Source organism: Condylura cristata, unplaced genomic scaffold (assembly GCF_000260355.1).
Source record: "Condylura cristata isolate star-nosed mole 26May11 unplaced genomic scaffold, ConCri1.0 scaffold00009, whole genome shotgun sequence".
Taxonomy (NCBI): Eukaryota; Metazoa; Chordata; class Mammalia; order Eulipotyphla; family Talpidae; genus Condylura; species Condylura cristata.
Genome location: NW_004567110.1, coordinates 46,114,037 through 46,139,539, shown reverse-complemented (window position 1 = coordinate 46,139,539; position 25,503 = coordinate 46,114,037). Strand labels below are relative to the sequence as shown.

The 25,503-nt window shown below is 37.7% G+C and overlaps 1 protein-coding gene across 2 annotated transcripts in view; it reads right to left on the bottom strand.

Moving 5' to 3' along the window:
* Positions 1-13,510: 13,510 nt before the first annotated feature.
* The window catches only part of NCOA2 (nuclear receptor coactivator 2), a 174,856-nt gene continuing 162,863 nt past the window's right edge, over positions 13,511-25,503 (bottom strand). For both annotated transcript variants that reach the window (XM_004679812.2, XM_012723016.1), the window contains exons 21-22: positions 25,313-25,402; positions 13,511-17,387 (exon numbers count right to left, since the gene is read on the bottom strand). In XM_004679812.2, coding sequence (XP_004679869.1) covers positions 17,376-17,387; positions 25,313-25,402 — 102 coding nt within the window. In that variant the 3' untranslated portion in view covers positions 13,511-17,375. The remainder of the gene's footprint in view (positions 17,388-25,312; positions 25,403-25,503) is intronic.

The window sequence follows — 25,503 nt, the reverse complement described above, 5'->3', positions numbered from 1 at the left end:
AATCTTAAAAAAAAAAAAAAGTATGAAAGTAGAGTAAAAATTCTTTGGGATATCCTGACAAGAAATAACATTCATAGCATGGGGGTCCCAGAAAGAGAAAGGAATAGAAATTTATTTAAAGAAATAATAATTGCTGAGAACCATTTCAATCTGGGAAATGAACCAGGCATCCTGATCCGAGATGCCCAAAGAGTTCGAAACAAAGTAATATCAGACTGACACATTCCAATAAAATTGTTGAAAACCAATGCCAAGGATAGAATATAAAAAGCTATAAGGGAAGACCTATTATACTCCCCACAGATGTTTCAGTAGAAATATTATAGGCAAGAAGAGAATGACAAAGTAACCAAAAGGAGATATCAAGCCTTGAATACTTGGCACTGCAAAATTGTCTTTTAAGACAGATTAAAGGGAAAGAGGCTTCACTGAAAAGCAAATTATGAAAATTACCAACTCCAAACCACATATGAAAAAAGTACTAAAGGGACAATTATAAAACAACAATACAAATGCAGAAGAGATAACAGATACCAAAGTACACAGCATAAAGGAGACGGTAAAAAATGGGGCCATTAGACCAAGTTTGAGTTTAGATCACTCATGCTATAAAATAGTACATCATACTAACTTCAGTAGAAGCTTCAGACAAAAAAAAATCACAGAAGTTAACATATGAGACATGGAAATAGAACCTAAACAAAACATAAAAAAGGGCCCTCCCTGGTGGCGCAACAGGTTAAAGCACAGCACTAAGAAGCTAGCCACAGCTGCTTCAGCTTGAGTTGCATGCCCTCCCGCTAGGGCTAGGGTGGGTGACTCACCTGGTGCATGCAGCAGACCCTTCCTCTCTCACCCGCTGCTCCCCTTAGCAGAGTGTTTCAGTAGATCTGCCTGTTCTGCTGTCCACTCTGTCTCTGGTGAATCTTCTCTCTGCCCCTGCACCTCTGGCCTGCACCCCAGTTCTGTGAACATAAATAAATAAATCTTTAAAAAAAAATAAAAAACACACGAAAAAAGTTTAACAAATAATGAAATGGCAGTAGGCACTTATGTCTAGATAATCACCTTAAATGTGAGTTCTCCACTAAAAAGGTACAGAGTGTCTGAGTGGACTTCAAAACAAAGTATAGTTTTCTGTCGTTTACTAGAAACCCATCATTTTAATTTTTTTTTTTAAGATTTATTTATTTGTGCATACAGAACTGGGGTACAGGCCAGAGGCTCAGGGGCGGTGAGAGGCTTCACCAGAGACAGAGTGGGAAGCAGAACAGGCAGATCTACGAAGTACACTGCTGAGGGGAGCAGCAGGCGGGTCAGGAGAGGTCTGCCACGCCATGTGGTCACCTCTGGGGCAGGCGGGAATCAAACTCATGAGGAAGCAGCTTTAGATTCTCAGTGCTGTGCTTTAACCCGTTGCGCCACCAGGGAGGGCCCATTTTAATTTTTTAAAAAAGATTTTGGGGCCCTCCCTGGTGGTGCAATGTGTTAAAGCACAGCCTTATGAAGCTAGCCACAAGACCTTCATCATGAGTTTGAACACTAGTCAGGGAGGTGACCCACCTGGTTTAGCAGACCCCTCCTGTCTTGTCCACTGCTCCCCTGAGCAGTGTATTTCAGTAGATCTATCTGTTCTGCTCCTCACTCTGTCTCTGGTAAATTGTCTAAATTCCTACACTGCAGGCCTACACCAGTTCTTCTGTGCAAAAATTAATTTTAAAGATTTTGTTATAAGAAAATGGTAATAAGAGATAGGGATGGATGTTACATTATGATTAAGGGTCTAATAAAAAGAAGAAATAACACAACTATATATGCACCAAGTGATGCAGTATCAAAGTATGTAAGATAATTATTAATAGAACTAGAGAGATACTGATAACAATACAAAAATGGTCTCAAGAGAGAAGATTATTTCAAGAAAACCACATTAAGAAGAAAATAATCACAAATGACAATGTTTGTCAACTTGGGAAAGAGGAACAGATAATAACTAAAGTTAGCAGATGGCAGGAGATGTTGAAAATAAGACTGACATTGAATAAAATGAAACAAATCGAAAGGATTCCCACAGCACACCCTCTTCTCCCCGCCCCCCACCCAACTATAATAAGGAGTCAGCTTTGTTTAAGATTCCTATCTGGTTGGGATCAATCAAGAGAGAGAATCCGAAAAAAAATTTGAATAGGGAAAAGTTTAGCATAAAAAAGATTCATTTCCCATGGTAGGGGATTGGAATGACCAGGGACTGGCTGGTAAGAAGTAAAGAGAACTTGAAAGAACATAGGAATAGCAGATCTAACATGCACTAGCAGATAGACTATTATATAATTCTTTATCTATTAACTAGCCAGCAGCCTATAAACAAAACAACAGACTTTGCTGGCTAAGCACAGCTGTGACTACTGGAAGGCAGACAGGTGCTGAGGTACCAGGCTGGCAGAACTTACTGGATATGTGCCCTCCGGTGCTGGAGAAAGCTGTCCCTAGCAAGCACACTGCAGGTAGCCTGCTATGAAATGGCCTGAGGGGGTTTCTGGGAGCAGCTACTGGCCACTGATTGTTGCTCGATGGCTGCAGTATAGGGCAGCAGAAGGCCCTCAAAAAGCTCTGAGCACCAAAGGTCCTGTGCCCTGGGGAAGCCAGGCATTGTGCTGGTCCAGCCAGACGGCAACTTAACCTGGAAGAGAAATGCTCCCCTCCACCCCCAGCCCCCGCTAAGATCTCTCTGCATCCTTTACTCACAAAATGTCAGTATGAGCTGGCATTTATTTAAAGGGCCCAGATTTTCACAAAACACTCAAATAGATACTCAGATGTAACCAGCACAAAATTTTTATTTTATTTTAAAAAAGATTTATTTATTTATTCAAACAAGAACTGGGTATAGGCCAGAAGTACAGGAGGCAGTGAGAGGACTCATCAGAGACATGGTGAGAAGCAGACAGGCAGATGTACTGAAATATACTGCTGAGGGGAACAGAGGTCTGCTGTGCTATGCGGGTCAGCTCCCTGGCGGGCTGGGCATCTAACTTGTGCTACAGTGGCTGCCCATAGCTTGGTAGCTCTGTCTTTAACCCCTGTGCCACCAGGGAGGCCTTCATTATTACTTTAAAACCAGTTGAGTGCTGAGGTCTTCTGTTCCAGTCTTTCCATTTACTGATATTAGCTATGCAGTGTAAATAAAGTGTGCTCATTTTTAGTTCATTTGTTCAAGCCTCTTAGAACTTATTCCAGAAATTTGTTTGTGTGTGTGTTTGCATGAGCAAATATGACTGACCTTTTGTGATTTGTGGATCATCTATGAGTTTCTAGTAGAAAGAATATCTTAGTCTCTTAAGATTGTTATAATAAACGACCACAGACTTTCTGGGCTATGAACTTGAGCAGTTAATTTTTCACCTGGAAGCTAGAATGTTCAATATCAAGGTGCTGGCCTATTTATTGTCTGGTAAAGGCTCATTTTTTGGTTCATAGAGAGTTGTCTACTCCCTATGTCCTTTTGGTTGTAGGGATAAGAGTTCTGGGTCTCTTTCATAAGGGTTCTACTCCTTCATAATAGGCTGCATGCTCATAATTTAATCACCCCATAGATCCTACCTCTAAATACCAACACATTAGGGTTTTTTAATTAAAATATAATAAAGTTATTTTAGTTTCAGGTATAAAATATAATGATTCAACATTTTATGCACTATGATATTATGATCACAATAAATCTACCATCTTTTTTTTTTTTAGCAATTTTCAATTTTACGGTGTTGTATTTTTTATTATTGCCCCCATGCTGTACATTATATCTTCTTGATTTATTTATTTTACAAATGGAATTTTGTACTTCTTAATTCTCTTTTCCATTTCACCCATCATCCAACCCTACTCCTTTCTGGTAACAACTAATTTGACATCTGGCTCTGTGCTTTTAGTTTCATTTCTTTAGAACTTATATATTAACTGAAGCCATTTATCTCTCACTGTCTGTCTTATTTAATTGTCATAATAGTCACAAGATTTAGTCATTTTGCCAAAATGGCAAGAATTCATTCCTTTTCATGACTGTAATATTCTAGCACATCAATATGCTATATTATATGCATATAATATGTGATATACATATGCATGCCTACATACACTCATGTATACACATTATTCATATGTGTATATTTATATATCCTCCTCTTTATTCATCTATCAATATGCATTGAGTTTGTTTCCACATCTTAACTATCATAAATAATGCTGCAATGAATACAAAGATGCATTGTCTCTACCCCTAACATTCCATGATTAAACTCCCTGAAAGAAATCTGCCTGATCTGAAGGAGGTAGTTGTATGAAAGAACTATTGATAGTCATGACCAGAGCAAGTAGCTTGCTGAGAACCAGCTTTACTTGACATCAACAGTTGGGCATTAGTTCACCTGGAAGACTTTTAGCTATTGATACAATGGATTGCAGAGCCCAGGGATGGGGTGGGTTGGGGGGTGGGGTGGGGTGAAGTGGAGAGGCCGGTGTTTCCTTTGCTCTCCTCTGAGTCTGTTCGAGTATAACAGGGTCATCCCCAGGAAAAGGGAGGTTCCAGGTTCCCTAACCCACCCAAAGGTGGATGGAGCTGAGCAGGGAGGAGAAGAATCTGGGGAGAAAACTGGAGAGGCGGGAAGGAAGGAAACAGGATGGAGGGCCAGAAAGAGACCTGAGGGAGGTGCATGGAGCAGAAAAACATGTGAAGAAGCAGCTCTTGTTTCTTGTTCCTGGACCGGGTGAAACAGATGTGAGTGAGAGACCTATGGGGAGGTTGATTATGGCAACATTTACCTTGATTTTGATTTTGTTCTTTTCATCTCAAACTTGTCTGACCATTTCTGACCCTTTTCTGTGGTCCCACCTGGAAGGCGCTTTAAGCTTGTAGAGGGTATTTGGCACTTGCTTTGGGCCAGTCCTTTTGGGGAGACTTTTACCCATGAAGGGATGGGTAACTTTGGGTGTTTGATTTAGAAACTATATTCTTTATGTTGGCTGTATTGCACACTGATTGTATTTAAGTTCCTTTTCATAAAAGGTCATTATGTTTCTTCTTGATGAGGCAGATGGCAGAACCTATTTAGAGCAGGCAGGTTTGGGGGTTCACAGAAGCCCTTCTCACTGCCCGATAACAGGAGGAGGCTGGAAGATGGACTGTTCGTCTTAGCAAGGTAGTCACACACCTGGAGAGCCCTGTAGTTTCTATCCAAACTTGCTTCCAGATGTTTCCCTTCTGTGAAGAGGGTAGTAAGACTTATTCCTTACTGGAATATATCCTATAACTCCAGCCCCTTGGGAACATTCAATGCTGCCATTTCCATGAAACCTTTCCATGCACAGCAGTCATTCTGATTTTCTGTGACAGTTTAAATGGACTTTACTTGGGGGTATTATAACCTTGTCCTACTTTAATAGTTGTTCATGTAGATTATGGGCACCTTCATTTTTGCGTTTATTCCCAATGTGACTTGTGACATAAACATCTGTTTTGTGATTCACTGAAGGGATGAAGTACAATGACTCCCTTCATGTCTTCTCTTCCGCTTTCCTTCTCTGCCTCTTTTTGTCTTTTTCCCTTTCCACCTCTCTGCCCCAAGTGCCCCTTCTCTCTTTTCCATAGTTACATTGTTATAGCCAAGCTGTCCAGATTGATTAAAAATACCATTTTCACTGTCATGTCTATAGTGTGCTATTTTTTAAGGGGTGTCCCATGCCTTAGATGGGGCCATACATGTACTTGTGAGGATGTAGAAAAAGAAGAAAGAAATTCTCTCACTGACGCATACACAGAATGCCCACAGAAGAGCTGGGGATGTCTTGCCTCGCCATCTGCCAGTGGACGCAAGTGTGACCTGTACTATAGCATCCTACTAGTTAGGATCCCACGTGCAGGCATGGGTGGGTGGATCTATCCTGGCAGGGCAGCCTCTCCGGTTTCCCGAGGCTGTCTAGACCACTAGAACAGTGTGCTATGTGACAGTTCTAAACTGTAAGTTGGCAAACATGGGTGGGGGGTGGCTTTCCTGCACAGTAGGTGAGAGTATTGGAGGCTTCTGGAAAATCAAGGATGCTGGTATAAGAAGATAAACAGAGGCTGATCCCCCTTCCCATTAACACCACAAATTCTGACCACAGAACAGAGCCCTAAACGGAGTCACTGTTCTCTGGACACAGGATGCAAGAGAACCCCAAAGGGGTGGATAAGCTCAGGGGTCAGAGTCTGAAGTGCACAGTCAGAGGTTGGAAGGGCTTTATGTTAGGAGAACAAATAGGTCCTGTTTCTAGGCATTTTCTGCCTGCCCAGCTGCCACCAGCTTTCAAGGCTCAGGACTGCGCAGTTTCTAACCGCTGTCCTGGTTCTCTGGTCACGCACTGCTCATCTGTGCCCACTGGCTGTGGGTGTGGCTGAGGAGCTGGCATTTGCTTGCTCTGCACTGTTTGTTTCTGTTACACTAGAAACACTTACTTTATATGATATCATTTTCAGTGTCTGTGCTTTATTTTTAAATTCCTCTTGGTTGTTCAAACCAAACATAGACTATTCAAAGAACTCCCTCTGTGAGAAACCACAGGCATGAGATGTTAGCCTGAGAGTGGGTGCTGGGGTATCTTTTTGGAAAAAGGTAAGTAGACAGTTAAAATCAGGTGGGATCAGTGGCAGCTTTCTGGAACAAAAAATAAGGGATCAAATAGTGAAAAGCAGACAAGGTGACCAAGCTGTGATCCCCAATGCAGCCTCAGAGCAGGTGAGGACTCTGTTCCCTGCTCCCGGTGGCCAGCCCACAGTTACCTTAGGGTTTGGGGCCCTCCAGTGGGAGAAGCATTATACTTCCCTACACAATGAATGTCTCCCCGTACATTCACTGTCATTACAGGATATTTATAAAGGTTAAAATCGAGTTGAAGGAAAAGTTACCTATAATTTAATCTGCTCTTTTGAAATGTCTATCCCACTGGAAAAGATTAAGAAAATTATTCTAATTTAGACTCGTCTGAGTATTCTTATGGTATTGGTAGTACTATAAATTATATTATTTGTTTTCCTAAAAAGAAATTTGACAGTTTGTATGAGCAGCCTTTAATTGGTCTCATTTCAGAGCCTCTTCCCAAGGCAATAATCTGAAATAATGAAATCTGTAAGCACAAAATTATTTTGGGATTCCTTATATTATCAAAAAATTGGAGATGACAAGTCAGTGGGATATTATGAAGGCTATTAACCTTATAGACACTCGTTTTTCTTTACTAACTTGAGAAAGTATTCATTTAAAATAAGAAAAATAGTATACAGAAATTTAACGCATTATAAACTTATTTTCTTTTTGAAATTCTCTGAGTACTAGAAGAAATACATCCTGAATGTAGTAACTCAAACCTATTAGAAGTAGCAACTACTTTCTACTCTTTTATGAATTCAGTGGGTTTCCTGTAGAATATTGGAGAATAACAAGCACCATAATTACATCTTCCCACACAGAAACCACTGTAAAATATTCTGGGCTATTTCTTGTCCAAATTATATTACATTGTATCATACTATATGTTATGTCAGGTCACAATTCTTTCATATTGTCTTGTATCATATTCTTGATCCCCTTCACCTATCTCACCTCATCTTAACCTCCCTCCCCTCTGGTAACCACCAATCTGTTCTCTATATCCATGACTCCAGGCTTCTTGTTTTGTTTTGATTGGTGGGTTGGTTTTTTGAGATTAAAAATATAAGTGAAATCTTTTGTCTGTTTAACTTACTGTTCTTAGCATAGTATCCTCAAGGTCCATCAATGTTGTTGTTTATGGTAAGATTTCATCCAGTTCTAGGACTGAATTGTTATTTTGTTTTATTTTATTATATATAAATTATATACCATCTAGATATAATATCTTTTTATCCATTCATCCATTGTTTTCATTTTCATTGGGTAATGATTTCTTCCTTGGCTTTCAATTCTGTTCCATTGACCTGGGTGTCTTTTTAAATTTCAGTATCATATTATTTTAGTAACTATCACATTGCCATGAAGTAGTTTGAAGGTTGAAAGCATGTTACCTCTATTTTCATTCTTTATTTCTCAAGGTTGTTTTTTTTTTTTTTGCTTTTAGGGATGTTTTGTAGCTCCAAAAAAATTTAATGAGTTTTTGTTCAACTTATGTGAAGAATGCTGCTGAGATTTTAGATAGGGATTATGCTGAATTTGTATATTTCTTTAGTTAATACAGACTTTTTAGTGATGTTACCTTCATTTCTTTGTATCTTCTATTTCAGCAGTGTCTTACAGTTTTCAGTGTATAGGTAGGTATTTTTGGTTAAATTTATGCCAAGTCATTTAATGTGATTTTTGAATGGGATTGTCTTTCTCATTTCTTTGCCTAATAAATAGTACATTATTTATGTATGTATAAAAATACAAAAGATTTCTGTGTATTAATGTTGTAAATCTTCCAGTTTACTGTATTTGTTTTTTACTTCTGGTAGATTTTTACTAGATTTTTTTGGATTTTCTATGAATATTGTCATGTCATCTGCAAATAGTAATAGTTTTATTTCCTTTCCAATTAGAATAAATTCTACATCATTTTCTTGTCTAATTGCTCTTGCTAGAGCTTTCAACACTATATTAAATAATAGGTATGCGAGTACAACCACTATGGAAAAATGTTTGGAGGTTACTCAGACTGCTACACATGGAGCTTTCTTATGATCCAGCAATCTCGCCCCTAGGTTATCTACCCAAAAGACACAAAAACATAGGTTCAAAAAGATACAGGCACCCCCATGTTTATTGCTGCTTTATTTACAATTGGAAAGACATGGAAACAGTCCAAATGCCCGAAAGCGCATGATTGGATTAAAAAGATGTGGTACATATACACGATGGACTATTACTCAGCAACCAAAAAAAAAAAATAAATAAACGCATGTCTTTTGCAGCCACATGGCTGGAGCTGGAAAAGATCATGGTTAGTGAAATAAGCCAGGAAGAAAAAGAAAAATACCAGATGATTTCACTTGTAGCGGGAGTATAACGTACCAGGCGAGAAAATAATAATAATAATGAACAGCTATATACCACAGACATTTTATGGGGGTGGAGTGGGGAATGGGATCAAAAATATTGGGGGAGGGAAATGCACTGGACTATTGTGATGGCACATGGGTGACTTGGTGATGGGAAGCCCAAGGGGATTACAACTGAGATGAAAAATGCACAAAATGATATAAAAGCAAACTATTGTATTATTTAAAAAAATCGTTATGAAAGTGGACTTTGTCTTGTTCTTGACCTTAGAGGAAAGGCTTAAGATGTTTACCATTGGCCCAGGTTTGCCAGATATGGCCTTTGTAATGCTGAAGCACCACTTCTTTCTATGCCTATTTGCTGTTTTTTTTTTTAATATTAAGAGGATGTTGAATTTGTCAAATTTTTTTTTCTGGATTTTTGGGATGACCACATAACCTTTTTCTTTTGTTGATATAGCTTATGGGATTAATTTGCATATGTTGAACCATCCTTGCACATTACTGGAATAAATTCCACATAGTCATAGTATGACTATTTTAGTGTTAGTGAATTTGGTTTGCCAGTATTTTTATTGAGGATTTTTGTGCCTTATTTATTTTTTTTTTAGTGACTCTTATTTCCTGCGGTAGTCCTGTGCTACTAGACACTTTTATCTTTATGCTTTCGTTGCATGCCATAGTTTCTGTGAAGTTGTAGGTATTTTTTAATTTCACTTTTCACTTCCTCAGTGACCCATTAGTTGTTCAGTAGTATGTTGTTTATTCTCCACAAATTTGTGGGTTTTCCTCTCATTTGTTTGATTTCTAATTTCATAACACTGAGATTTGAAAAGATGCTTGATATGTCTTTGTAAACTTATTAACATTTGTGTCCTAACATATGGCATATCCTTGAGAATGTCCTACGAGCACTTGAAAAACATACGGATTCTGTTCGAGTGCTTTGTAAATACCTAAGTCCTATTTAACTTGTCATTTAAGATCACTTATTTCCTTGTTGATTTCTGTCAGGATGTTCTATCTATTGCTCTATGTGAGGTTGTAAAGTCCCCTACTGTTACTTTGCTGTTGTTAATATCTCCCTTTAAATCAATTAATATTTGTCGTTATACTTTGGTGCTCCTATGTTGTGTACACTTAGATTTATAGATATAGCTTTCTGTTGTATGAATTCCTTTACCATTATATGATGTTCACTTTTTTTTTTGGACAGGAAGTCTATTTTCTATCATAAAATTATAATGGTTCCTGCCTTATTAAATTTCCACTTTCTTAGAGTACCATTTTCAATCCCTTCACTTGAAGTCTATTTTTGTCTCCATAATTTGTGAGGCTCTTTTAAGCAGCACAGAGTTGATCCTGTTTTAATCAACATACATGCTTGTGCCTTTTTTGTATTTATTTCTCTCTGCTTTTTGGCTAGTGAGTTCATTCCATTTACAATTGGGCGAGTATTGATATAATAAGGCTTGCTATTGCCATTTTTCCTTCTGGTGGAGAACAAAGAAAAGTACATTGGCTTAGATTCTTTTTCTCCCAGGAAAAGTTAAGTGCCACTATGGAAAACTGTTTGGAGGTTCCTCAAACTACTAAACATGGAGCTTCCCTATGACCCACCAATCCCACTCCTACGTATCTACTCAAAAGACACAAAAACACTGATTGAAAAAGATACCTGTACCCCCATGTTTATTGCTGTTTTATTTACAATTGGAAAAACATGGAAGCAGCCCAAATGCCCAAAAGTAGATGACTGGATAAAAAAGATGTGGTACATATATACAATGGAATATTACTCAGCAACCAAAAAAGAGAAACACATGTCTTTTGCAGCAACTTGGATGGAACTGGAAAAGATCATGCTTAGTGAGATAAGCCAGAAAGAGAAAGAAAAATACCGGATGGTTTCACTCATAGCAGGAGTATAATGGACCAGATGGAAAATAACAAAAATAATGAACAACCATATACCAGAGACATTTTGTGGGGGTGGAGTGGGGAATGGGATCAAAAACGGGGTGGGGGGAGGGAAATGCACGGGATTATGGTGATGGCACATGGGTGACTTGGTGATGGGAAACCCGTGGGGATTACAATTGAGATGAAAAAAAAATGTACAAAATGATGTAAAAATAAACTTTTGTAATTAAAAAAAGAAAAGTTAAGTGCCAAAACGCACCATTAAAAAATACTTAACTCTTGGCAAGTTGAGACCTCCAGGGAATGTCAACACAAGGTTTGAACAACTCTCCAGAATCCAACCTCAAACATAACAGAAATTGTATTTCCTTATCAGATAGAGTGAAAAACATTTATTATGAAAAAACTTAAGAGATTTAAGATAGCGAATGGGTAGCTACAGGCCACCAATGCTGAAATCTTTCATTCCACTGAGCTCCTGTGGAGTATCTTAGGTGCTCTGCTTGGGCTTCCCCAGGCTAAGGGTGTCTCCGTTTCCTCTCTTCAGGGCCCCTGGCTCCGCCATCAGCCCTGCCCTCCAGTCCATCCCCTCTACGGCCTCTTTCTCCACTCACCTTCCTTCACACCAAAGCGTGAACGTCCTCCAGGTCCCCTCTAGTCTGCCAGTACTTGTGTAAGTTAATGTTTTTGTAAGTCCCACATATTTTCTTCAAAATTTCAATATTGTGTATCACAAAAACATTTTACTTTTTGGATTTTGATTGCAGTCATAGTATTTGAGGAAGAAACTGATGGTTTAACAATATTTGACCTTTCTTTCCTAGGTTCATTGTGTCATGTTTTCATATCTTTTAGCACAACTATAACTTTCCTTAAAGACATTTCCAAAATGTCTTCATGCTTCACATTATATTATAATCCTATTTTATAAGCACATTATTGTTACTAAGAGGACTCTTTAAATTGAAGTAGCACTGCATTATAATTTACATAAACAAAGATTTAAAAAAAGACTACTAGTGTAGCTGGTTGATTTTTGTATATTCTAGTCTTTTGATTGTGCTTTTTTTATTAATTCTATGTGCTAGCCAATCAATTCATTTAGGTTTTTTCTCACTGATGGTCAAATTGACAGAAAATGTTTTAGTTCTTCTAATTCCAGTAGCAATACCTTAGTTGTTTTTTTTTTTTAAATTATTTATTCATACAGAACTGGGGTACAGGCCAGAGATGTGGATGGTGAGAGAACCCACCAGAGACAGAGTGGGAAGCAGAACAGGCAGATTGATGAAGTACACTGCTGAGGGGATCCAACTCATGCAGGAGTGGCTTTAGCTTCTTAGTGCAGTGCTTTAACCCGCTGCACCACCAGGGAGGGCCCTTAGTTCTTCTTTTTAAAGTGTTTATTTATTTATGCATACAAGAACTGGGGTACAGGCCAGACGGGTAGGTTTGAGGGGAGAGGATTCACTAGATAGAGCAGGAAGCAGAACAAGCAGATTGGCTGAGACAGGAGAGGTCTGCCAGGCCACGTGGGTCAACTCCCTGGCCAGGGATCGAACGTGTGTGCGCTACAGTGGTGGCGGGTTGCTTCATAGTGCTGCACTTTTTTTTTTTTAAAGATTTATTTGTTTATGCATACAGAACTGCGGTACAGGCCAGAGGTGTAGGGTTGGTGAGAGGATTCACCAGAGACAGAGTGGGGAGCAAAACAGGCAGATTGATGAGGTACACTGCTGAGGGGATCCAACTCATGCGGAAGTGGCTTTAGCTTCTTAGTGCAGTGCTTTAACCCGCTGCGCCACCAGGGAGGGCCCGCCAATACTTTCTTTCTTAGCAGTGGTCACTTAGTGAGCCTCCTTGTTTTGCTCTCATTTAATTCTTCAGTATTTCACTATGAAGTAATCTCACAGTGGGATTGCATCAGATAACCTTAAATAACTTTTAAGACATTTACCTTCCCTAGAGGATTTTATATGAGGTTTTCTCTTGAATGGGGGCTCAAGTCAATCATGTGAAAATTTATTAAAGTATAGCTATTAAATTAATCATGTTCCTTTTTCTTCCTTTGTTAATAGCATGTTTTCCCATTTTGTTCTTGGTATCTTCTAAAAATTCAATTTCAGACAATACATAATAGTATTTCAGATAGCTTATCACTTGGGGTTTAATTACTGTATTTATCAATTATTAACAAGCCAATCTATGAAAACCATAATGAATATTCTAATGTTTAATATCTACCCTTAATAAACTACTCTACATTCTTCTCCATCTTTGGATAAATGGGATGAGAAGTTAAAACAGGCTGACTTACGAAATACAAAATTCTTAGGACTCAATGGATCTAGATTTGACCTGTATTTGCCTTGAAGTTGTTAGGTAACCTTAAAGCAATATAATTCCTTTTGGCTTCAAGATGATTATCTATGAAATAAAATTCTGGGAATAGTGTCAAGTACATTACTAAGTTGCATGTCAGGTATTTTAATCATAAATATGATCATGAATGAAGATGCAATACGAACACATTAAGATCTCCAAAGGCATGTAAAACCCGAAGGCATTAAAATTTATTAAATGATGCAATAACAACAGAATTTTTATTTACAATAGCATTATTTAACATCAAATAAGCAAATAGCATCAGCAAAGCAATATTAACTTGCATAAATGTATTTAAAATTTCTCTGAATATATCTACCTTTGCATAAACTGCTCACACTAGAAATACAAACATCAATGCAGGTGAACAAAGTGATGTTCAGTCAACTCCATTTTGAAAATAAATCACAACCTGAAACACTGTAAGCTTTCTCCTGAAGAACCATAGTTAATATATTGCTTAATTTTACCCTTGTATAATCTTTTCATATACACATATCTCAGATGCAACTTCATGAGGAACTGTACAAATAAAACCCACAAATGACAAAGAAAAAAAAATGACAGTTAAATGTTTGAAGAAATGTATCATCATCACTATTCAACAACATAAAGGTGAAGTGATGATGCACTTATTCAAAAATTGTACACAATTCACTATACAAATATAATACATCGGACAGCTATGTAGGAATATACAAGACTTAAAAACAGATCTAAGGCATTATGCTAGATTTTAGCATTTTGAGGTTCTTGCACATAGCTTTTACCTGTAGTAAGAAACTTAAAAGATTTTCTTTTAGTCTATAAAGAAACACCAGGGAGAAAATTCTAATTAAAATCGAAGCCACTACAGTAATTTTCATTTGTGCAGAGAATGCTTTGCTCTGAGGCAGCATACTACCATACAAATACTAGAAAATTTTAAATTCACACCAACAATTAATGGCTTAAGTTGCATTTCAAAATTGATTGTGTATCTTTGGGTTCTGCAAGTGGATCTGTGCCACCCATTTCATGTGTTAAGCCCATATGAACTCCATTTTCAAACACAGATTAAAAATTGCATTATATAAACTGCAAAAACATTGCTTTTAATTATTACAGGCCGTAAGAGATACACGTGGGAAGGGGCATTTTAATCTTTGAGTCAAATGAATTCATTATAGTAAAACAGCTCACTTCACTTTTAAAACTTACCACATTACATGAACACTTAAATGAGTTTTACAACCAAGTTAATGTATGTATAGTTTTCACATTTATGCTTTTCACATTAGTAATATAAGTAAAACACTGATTATTTGTTCTACTAAACAAAAACCAAGTACTTAGCCTAATAAATTTATTGTGTACAGCATGAGAAATACTGATAATGAAGGGGATTGATTTGGCTTTTGCTTCTACAGTGATCAATATGATCAGAGGATCCCTTCGCTTATTTTTCTTCTCTGAATTGGATGTAAAGCAAAATCCGTTCCCTGATCTGAGCCATGAGAGAATTTGTAATCTCTTTTCCTTCAAAACAGTAATCATGAATTATTCTAAATTACCAGTATCACAGGCTTTGCAGATTTGTCTGACTTGGGACTGACATTAAAACACAGTGGGCAGATGGACAAACGAAAAAAGATACACAGATATTTTTAGACAGTGTTATAGTGAAAAGGGACTTAAAACTCAAAACATAACAATCCAGTTTAAACTCCATTTCTTTTTTGTGCTGTGTCAAGTTAAAACTCTAATTCACATATTTCTAAAAATCAACTTAAAACTGGTCATATGAAACTGTGTAGAACGTAAGCCTCATCCCACTGATGAGGACATGGAGTTCTGGGCCAACATCTTGCTCGCTTTTTCCCATCACCGCTGGGCAACCCAATGGTTTGGTTGAGAAAAGTAGAACCTGTGAGGGGCACACGTGAACTGGTGGCCGCTGAGAAGTGCTGTTCCTTGGCCACCGCCCTGTAGTGAAACCCCGCTCAAGTGGAAAAAAGTATCGAAATGCAAATTTCCAGAAAATTTCTTTAGTATGGAGCAACACTTTCAGACTGTCTACTTAGCATTTATCTTTGGGCTATATCTCTTTCTATACTCCCATAACCTGTACATATAGAGAGAGATATACATATATATAAATAGGGGTAGTTTGTACATTTTTCACCCTGCCACAAATAAACAATAAAATTTCAAGGAAAAACCTTTCTGTTCCTAAAAAGCCTGGTTAATGAGATATAAAATGCTTTGCTTTTTAGACATCAAAAAGACATCAATCTGAAATTTAGGTAAGAAAGTATGTGTATTAGGGGTTGGGGAAAAATAGCTCAAAAAAGGTCATCAGTTTCTAGGTATTGCAGTTGTCTGAAACTGATACCAATTAATAAAAGATTATTCCCCTACCAGAGTGGGCAAGAAAAACAACCATAAAAGTGGCCTGCTTAGTAAGATGTAGTCTTTCTAAGGTTCATTAAGAAAGAATATAAACATATAAAAATCAAGAACTGGTTCCTACAGCGGCTGCATATCATATAGATTAGATAAATGATTTATGAGCAGAATCACAGGTTTAGAAAATAAAAAGTCTTAAGTCTACAAATTAGGTCTAATCAAGGTTTGATATCCTTTACAAAACACCTTTAGGAGACATTGCTATGAAGATATCTAATTTAATACTGAAGTACCTCATTTTTTTAGTCAATTCCACAATATGTATACCTCACAAAAATTATACAATTGAAACACTTAAGTTTTCAACTTAAATTATTGCTTGTTTACATATAAATTGGATTTTATGTACCTTACAAAACTTCGGTTTAGTCAGCACTGCTAAAAAACAAAATAAAAAACACATGGCAGAGGTTAAATCTGTCGTGATATCTGCTGTCAACTTTAAACACACCATTTTCTTCTCCTATTTTGTAGGCCGGTGTTGCTGGGGAACAGAATAAGCATGCTTCCAAAGTAGGCATCCTTAGCTTGGTTGGTATCAAGTCCTAACTTTGTTCCTCTCCTTGCCAGTAAATGCCTATTTCTGAAATTTAATCATTCGCAATTGATAAGTGGCTGGCAAACATTTAAGGAAATAAAGGGCTTACCTGGTTTCTGTTGCTTTTATTATTTTTGAAAAATATGAAAGTGGGGAGAACTGGAGAAGGTGAGAGGGAACAGAAAAAGAAAGGTCAGGATGGGAACGAGAGATGCAGCTTTAAGCTGTCTGATCACTGTGAAGGGAGCTTAACTTAGAAGGGAAAATCGTTCTTCTTGATTCACAATGTAGGTGAACTAGTTAAGTTTAAACAAAGGATAAAAAGGAAAAAGTACTTGTTAACATGACTAGCCCTCTCACGGGCTCCTTTTCATATGTTCAGTGACTGGAAACTCTTTCCAACAGGGTATTTTGAGTTTTCTATGAAGATACAGGTATGACTTTATTGGTCTTCACTTCCTGGGTGTCTCTGTACACACAGCGCTGTCCATGGTACGTTTGCTTTTCTCCTAAATGCAGGTTTCAGCTTAAAACACCTTGAGAGAGAGTTTGATTTTTCAAAATTCTTTTCTTTCCCCCAGATGAAATCTTATTCTTTTTGTACTAGACCGATTAGCCAAGGAAAACAAAGCAAGAAACCAGTGTCTGGAATCAAATAGGAACAGAACAAGAGCATGGTGTTTTCCTTAAATACACACATTTAAATACATTCAATCTGACATGGGTATGAAATTTGCCTGTCAACATTTACTTTGCAGGAGAGATCTAAGTTGCACTAAGGTGAATGCAGTGAACAGACTGAGCAACTGTCTGGACGCGAGCTTCAGACTGTCGAGAGGAGAGCGGCTCCTCCTGCAACAGCCCAGTGGACTCCACCCCGGGAGTGAGCGCCCAGGGCCCTCTGCTGATCTTACTCTGGCAGAACTGGCTGGCAGGTAGGAGGGGTCAAAACAAGTAGACACAGCTCTCCAAGCTGGGTAAGTGTTTTTGAGCAAGTGAGCCCAGTCAACTGAAGAAAGGAGCAACCAGCCACCTTCGGTGTCAGCAGTATTTCTGCAGAAAAGAGAAAGTTGTGAAATATTTCTGAAATTTTTGGAGAACCATCATAATAAAGGCCATCACAAAACATCCAACTGCCTTTGCTTTCAAAAAATGATGCCATTCATGAAGGCTGTATTTGGAGGGGTTCCACTGGATTTTTGATGCAGACAAGCAGATGGCACTGTTGCTACGGGAACACAATGTTTCAAAATGTCAGCAGAGTCTAATGCTATTTTGAAGGATGTTTACTTAATGGATTACCAAACTCTCCTCCTAAATGACTGCTGCTCTCTTACCAGTGACACCCTAGGCCAATTTAATCTCTTTCATCTTCTCAACAGAGATTACTGAGATACCCAGTTGCTGAATTACTCATGTTGACAATACTCAGTTTGCAAGTGTCCACATCATTTGTTTTATGCACATATAATTGTTTCTCAAATCATCTAGTACAAACTCACTTCTTATAAAATGTCCCTCTTAATTCTCACTCTGAAATATTCGTACTTTTCCATGGGGTTCTTCTTGGCTTCAGCTAGCTAAATAAAGTAGGGTTTCCGAAAAGAGGGGCATTCATGCCATTATCTGGATGCTTTGTGCTAGCATTTGAATGACAGTGAGGATCAGGTAGAAGGGGGTTTCCTTGGTGGGTATAAAATACCTATCAATCCTTTTCTTTACCTTTTATCTATTTACCTCCTGTAGCCTGCCCCAAGTTTTTATTCACTCAGCAAATGTAACTGGGCATGTTACACTGTGTGCCAAGTACACACTTAACAATACAGTTCCAGTTACTGCTATCACAACATTACTGAATGGGCTAAGTAGATAACAGGTTACACAGCAATGTGACCTCAGTTATGAGAGGATAAATACTGGTTGCAGTGGGAACATACGCCAACAGCTTTTGGGATTTAGTTATTTAGAAAAAGAATTTTGGCACATCAGGGCCATTAGAGATGATCTAATTTAAGTAAGCTTAGAGAAAAAGTCAGCTCAAAGTCCACAGCACCTTGAAAACAGCAACTTGGGAGAAACTGTTTCTATGGGTCACAGGTGGAATTACATTCCTGGCCAGGAACACAGTTCCCCTAAACTTACAAAAAACTAGCTTAGGAAAATACCTCTGATTATGTTTCTTTTTTGAGAAAACAATTAATGTACTTTTTCTCTATAGCATAAAGCTGAATATTTATTCATAGTTTATGTCACTTATTTTATGTGGAAATATCTCAACCTCTGATTGAAATATGAAAAAAATAGCTATTTTCTTGTTAGTGTAAAAATATCTATTGAGACGTATGCTGAGAATCTCTAAGGCAGTATTCTTTAATATGATGTGTCATCAATAAGCAGCTAACAGAATCAGTTTGGTGAAATAAGTCATACAGGCCATGCATCTCTGGAACTCAACACTGCTTAGGTTTACATCCTGGCTGCATCATGTTAGGGGGTGAGGAGTCATTTCATTTTTCTGTGATTAAGACTTCTTACAGCTGTTGTGAGGATGAAACAAAATGATGTGCATAAAGTATTCATATAGTTCCTGGGATATAAAGTAAGTACTTAGTAAATGCCAATGCTACTATCATCATAATAGCTAATTGAAAGCTGATCCTAGTTAACGAACAATTTCTTCCACACTAGAAAATCCAAGTCATTACAACTATACTTTGTACAAAAGTCATGCTGCTGGACAGGAAACTCAATTTTAATATATTTAAGTATACATAAAATATAAAGGAAAACTGTAACAAGTTCTTGTAAAAGAAAGGCTTTTATGATTAAATAAAATTATGTTCCTTCTCCAAGTAGTTTCTTGATGAGTTCATGGTTATAATATATAAACTCTGCTAAAAGCAGGGTGCAATTTTAATCTCCATTTCAAAATAAATGGAACACAGTTCCAAGTACTAGTGGATTACAGAGGTTTCTATTCAAGAAAAAGAACTAAATTAGCAATAAAAATCCTGAAAATAGTTTTTAGATTAGCAACAGTGGCAGAGCAGATTAAAGAAACAGGAGGCTGTAGATGCCTACACCTAAGGAGTATGGTGGTCAACCGAAAGTGATCTTCAGTGATGATGCATGGATTAGAAGAGACTTACTGCACATAATCTCTGAAGGAAAGTGTGTCAGTGACAGACTATTCTTGGGCCTTAACAATCAGCATGAACAAATTAGATGAATAATTTTACAGTGGGGATGTAAAAAACAGCAAGTGAGAGGAGTTATAAATGGCCTTGGCTAAATGATAATAGAGAGAATTGTCACCATGAATCTGGAAAGGTGCTTCTGACAGAGAAGACATCTTTTATTTTTTGAAAGTTGCTTTTTGTGATCCTAATACTAATCTTTCCATCTGGGCTTAATAAACACTCAGCAGGCACCAGGTGGGAATGAAGGTAAAGATTTGGGTTCAGTTGGGTCTGTTTCTTCCCTGGGCCTAGCACCAGCCCTGCAGACTACTCAAGTAAGCTAGGAAGGTCGCCATCTTTCTGTGGTACTGCAGTTTATGGTCTCTTCTGATATATTCTACCACACTAGTGGTGTGATCTTGGGTAAATTACTGAATCTTCTGACATTCAGTCTCCTTATGCAAAAATAGTTGGAAGGTCTAAATATGATGGTTTGGTCTCAGTACCTCAGACGTCAAAAGTTACACTTCTTCTCTTTATTTCAGAGTTTCTTCCCTTCTGAAATGAGGTATCCCAATGCCCAAGAGAAAGGACTCTTCATGAATCTTTACTCTATCCTATAGGATGTATGACTATCTTTTTCTTCCCTTCAGGATGTATAGAGAAGGGAATGGCAACAAAGGAGGAAGTAATTTGTTCCTTTTCGAACTTCCTTTTCGAACTTCCTTAATATTACCTGCATAAAAACCCTTAAGAGGGGCCCTCCCTGGTGGCGCAGTGGGTTAAAGCACAGCACTAAGAAGCTTAAGCCTCTTCCGCATGAGTTCGATCCCCGCCTGCCCCGGAGGTGACCACATGGCGTGGCAGACCTCTCCTGACCTGCCCGCTGCTTCCCTCAGCAGTGTACTTCGTCGATCTACCTGTTCCGCTCCCCACTCTGTCTCTGGTGAATCTTCTCACCCTCCACATCTCTGGCCTGTACCCCAGTTCTATATGAATAAGTAAATCTTTAAAAAAAAAAAAAAAACCCTTAGGAGGAATCTCAGAGCTCTGTCTCCTTTGGGCAAGTAGGTGAAGCAGTATAGGGGCTAACAATACACACATTTGGGGACCAGCCTGCCTAGGTTCATTTCTTCACATTACGAGTAATGAAGGGCTCGACAGTAGCCATACAGGTATGGCACAAGAATCTAAATGAAGCTCTTAGCAGAGAACCAGGCTTGCAGTACTACACATTTCTTTTTTTAATTCTATATGTAAAAAATGAGACTATGGAACCACTAAGTGGCTTTATAGCAGGCAAGTCTTCTTGGAGATAACAAAGCAAAAGGAAGGATATTAGGCAAATCAATTCTAGGGCTCTTAGAAGACAGCAGAAGATGACTAAGCTGTGGGGCTGTTCTCAGAAGGCAGTATTTCTGAGGCCTCATCTATAGAGTGAAATTCTATCAGGGTGCTGGAGCCCTGATATATGGATATAGTTGGCAGTCACAGTGATGGACAATGGAAAGAAGTAGTATCTCACTGTGTCGTTTCAGGGAGGAAAATGTGATCCTTGTACCCACCTGTATGCTTCTTTCCCCCCATAGAGGCATGTGCTCAGAGGTTAAGCTCCCAAGCACTTTTAGGTGAAAATGGGCTCCTTTGCGGGCATCTAATAACCATTAGTGTCACTGTTCCTTTGGAAAGTGTATCCCAGACTTCAAGCTTTTGCTTTTCATGGATAGACCACCACTGAGTTATGTACTGATGGAGAAGAGGGGAGATTAGTACTGGGAGTAAGAAAGGTGACAGCCCGTTGAGGGAGCTTCAAGCCTCTACTGGTGGCACTTTAGGAGTCTAAACACATGGCTAGTGTTAAATGTCTTGCATATTTTTCAACTTACTATATCAATATGTTAAGCAGTTAGATGACTTGTATATGTGGACATGTTCAATAATACCTACACTTGGTGGCCTATACATAAGTGGTTCTATACATAAGAGAAACAAAGAAAATTTACATACTATGTTATTAAAATCTGGATCAAATTTATGCTATTACTTTTTTGAACATGAAGATAAATATTAACAAAACCATCAAAGAGCTAATTTTTGGTAGGAAATTCAACACCAAACCTACATTTTCCCCACTAAGAGAGAAATTTTTAGGAGTGCTAACTTCTGCTGAGGTTATATATTCTTTACCTTTAGAGGACTCTGCAGACTCATTTACTATGTGCTAAACTGCCCACAAAAGTCTCCCCTGTGGTAGATCTACAGCTAGGTACAACATTAACTTAGGTTTCAAATACCAAGTAGTCTATGATTTCAAAATTTGACCCAACATGGTAAGACCTCCTTAGAACAAAATAGTAATAAACAATATACAATATTGTTGCCAAAGCAAGCTGAAATATAGAAAAATACTGATAAAGGATACAGAATTAAGGGAGACTAATTAATTGTAAGTTATTTCCTCTTCATCCCCCTAAAAAACCTAACATTATGATTTAGAAAAAGCAAATGTAAGTCCACATAACAGAGGCCATGTATGTCAAAACCACAGCTAATATACTCAGTGGTGAAAAACTAAAAGTTTTTTGCTAAGAGAAGGTCTAAGACAAGGATGTTCACTCTCACTATCTCTAGTCAATGTAGTATGGATGTCCTAGTAAGAGATAGTAGGCAAGACAAAGACAGAAAAGGAATCCAAATTGGAAAAGTAGTAGTTAAACAAGCACTATTTGCAGATTATCTGCAGATAATACACATAGAAAACCCTTTAAAGATTCCCTCACAAGTTTGAAACAAAAAATTGGTGCTGTGAAATGGAATGCTACAAAATCAATCTACAGAACACTGTTGCGTTCCTATTATCAAACAATGAACCAGAAGGTAAAGAAACCAAGGAAAGAATTCCATTTACAATAGCATCAAGAAGAATCAAATACTTAAGAATAAATTTAATGAAGTGAAAGACCTGTACAACAAAAACTGTAAGGCATTATTAAAAAAAAAATAAAAGAATACACAAGGCAAAGTTACTCCCTGCTCGTGGACTGGAAGAATGTTAGGATGGTCATCTTACCCAAAGCAATATACCTCAATGCAATCCCTACTACATTTTCAACGGCATTTCTCAAAGAAATATAGCAGACAGGGCTGATATTTGTATGGAACTTTCAAAGACCCCAAATAACCAAAACAATCCATACAAAAGCAAACGGAGGTAACATCCTACCTACATTTAAAACTATCCCACAGCACTATATAATCAAACACTGTGATGCTGGAATAAAACTGGACAGACCAGTACAGTAGAACTGAATAAAAGTGCAATGAATCCTGGCAAAGAAGAGAAGGAAGTAATCACATTCCCTGACCTCAAACTATGCTGAACAGCTTTGGTAATCAAAAAATTTGAGAATAGACACATAGACTAAAATGGAATAGAATTGAGAGTTTAGAAATAAATCCACACTAATGTGACAGTTAATCTATGAAGAAAGGGGTCAAAATAAATCATTGGGAAAAGTAAAGTCTCTTCAACAAACGGTGTTGGGAAACTGGACCACTACATGCAAAAGAATAAAATTACACCATATGGAAAAATTAACTTAAATGGATTAAAGACTTGGATGGAAGACCTAACACCATTAAATATATATAAGAAAATATAGGAAATCTACTCCATGACATTGGTTTTAATGAGATCTTTGGAGACTCAATTCCAGTAGTGAGGGAAACAAAAGCAAAAATAAACAAATGGGATTACATCAAACTAATAAACTTCTGTACAGACGAAGCTATCATAAAAATGAAAAGCCATCCTAAAACAAAAGGAAAGCAAAGAACCCAATCAAAAAGTGGGCAGATGCCAAATTAAAAATACCTGCAACAACAAATGCTGATGAGGATGTAGAGAAAAAGGAATGTTTTTACACTGATGGTGGGAATGCAAATCACTATAGAAAGATGTGTGGAGGATGCTCAAACTACTAAAATTGCAATTACCATATGACCTGGCAATTCCACTCCAGGGAATCTATGGAAAAGATACAAAAACATTAATTCCCAAGGAAACCTGCAACCCTATGTTTATCATAGCACTATTTACAATAGGTAAGATATGGAAACAACCCAAATGCCCAAAAAGAGATGACTGGATCAAGAACATGCAGTGTATATATACGATGGAATAATACTCAGCAATGAAAAAGATAAACACATGCCATGTGTAGCAACATGGATGGAACTGGAAGGGATTATGCTTAGTGAAATAAGTCAGGAAGAAAAGGAAAAATATTGGATGGTTTCACTTATAGAAGGAATATAAGGAAACCAAACAAGGGGTCAGGGGAAAAAATATAAAACTAGTAGGCAAACTATAAATTGGAGACATTCAGCAGGGGAGGGGGAGACATAAAAACGGGAGAAGGGAGAGCACAAAAGACTATGGTGATTGTTCACATGTGACTTGATGGTGCGAATTTTGTGGAGACTACACTAGGGGGGAGAAATCAAACACTATAAAAATGAACAATGATGTAAAAACAAATATATTTAAAAACAGTGGGCAGATGAGTTAGACAGTTCCTCAAAGAAAATATACAGATAGGCCCTCCCTGGTGGTGCAGTGGGTTAAAGTACCACCCTGCAAGCTAGCAGCAGTCACTTCAGTGCGAGTTCAATCATTGGCCCTGGAGGTGATCCCCATGGTGTGGCAGACCTCTCCTGTCTTGCTCAGATGCACCCCTCAGCAGTGTACTTTATCAATCTACCTGCTGTGCTCCCCATCTGTCTCTGGTGAATTCTCTCACCACCCCTGCACCCCTGGCCTGTACCCCAGTTCTATATGCAGAAATAAATACATCTTTAAAAATATATATATATATATATATATATATACAGATAGCCAACAGACACATTACAAATTGATCATTATCACAAATCATCAGGAAGTAAGTATTAAAATCACATTGAGTTATCATCTTACACCTGTGTAAGAATCATATTGAAAAGACCAGAAACAAGTGTTGGAAAGGATGTGGAGAAAAAAGAGGCTTCGTCACTGTTTGTGGGAATGTAGATTGGTCCCACCCCTACAGAACAGGAAGGAGGTTTTTCAAAATATTAAAAATAGATATACCATAAGATCTAGCAATTTTACTGTTAGGTAGCTCTCTGAAGAATGCAAAACACTAATTTGGGATATATCCATTCCTAATTTCACTGCACCATTATTTATAATAGTCAAGGTATAGAAACCACCTCAATTCCAAAGAAAACTAAATAAAGAATTTATGATTATATATATAATAGAATACTATTCAGCTACAAAAAGTGATAAAATGGCAACCACATGAAGGAAAGTAGAGAGGATTATGCTAAGTTAAAAAGGTCAGAAGGAGAAAGATAGTATGTAATGATTTTACTCATGCAGAATATAAAGAACACAGCAATGGAATAAATAAAAATAAACTAATACAAATCTAAAAATCTTACTGTAGAAGGGAGGCTACCAAAGGGAAAAAGTAAGGGGTAGAGACCACAGTAGGGTGATGCCCCGTGGACTATGGTATACGATTATGGGCACTCTGGTGGTGAGTATAGTGTGGTAACATATATCTAAGAAGTGCAAATCTTCACCAATAAATCATACACAGTGTTGTAAATCACTGTCATCTAAAAAAAGTAATGCAATTGAAACAAAAACACAACCATTATATCTTAAATCACTTAGTTGACAACCTATCTGTGCCAAATTTTGTGTATCACTTTACTACTATGTTCATGCGTATCTTTGTTATTTCTTACCCGTGATGCATCTCCCTCCTGCTTAATCATATCCATTCCAGGCAGCTGGTTTGGGAAAAGGTTGCCTCCCCTCAGAGCAGGATCATTAACCTGGGCACAAGACAGTGACTATATTTAGCAGGGCAGACAAAAGTATACTGGGAGCCAACCAATCATCAATCTTCTCCTTCTTTGTTCTTAGAAGTAGAATT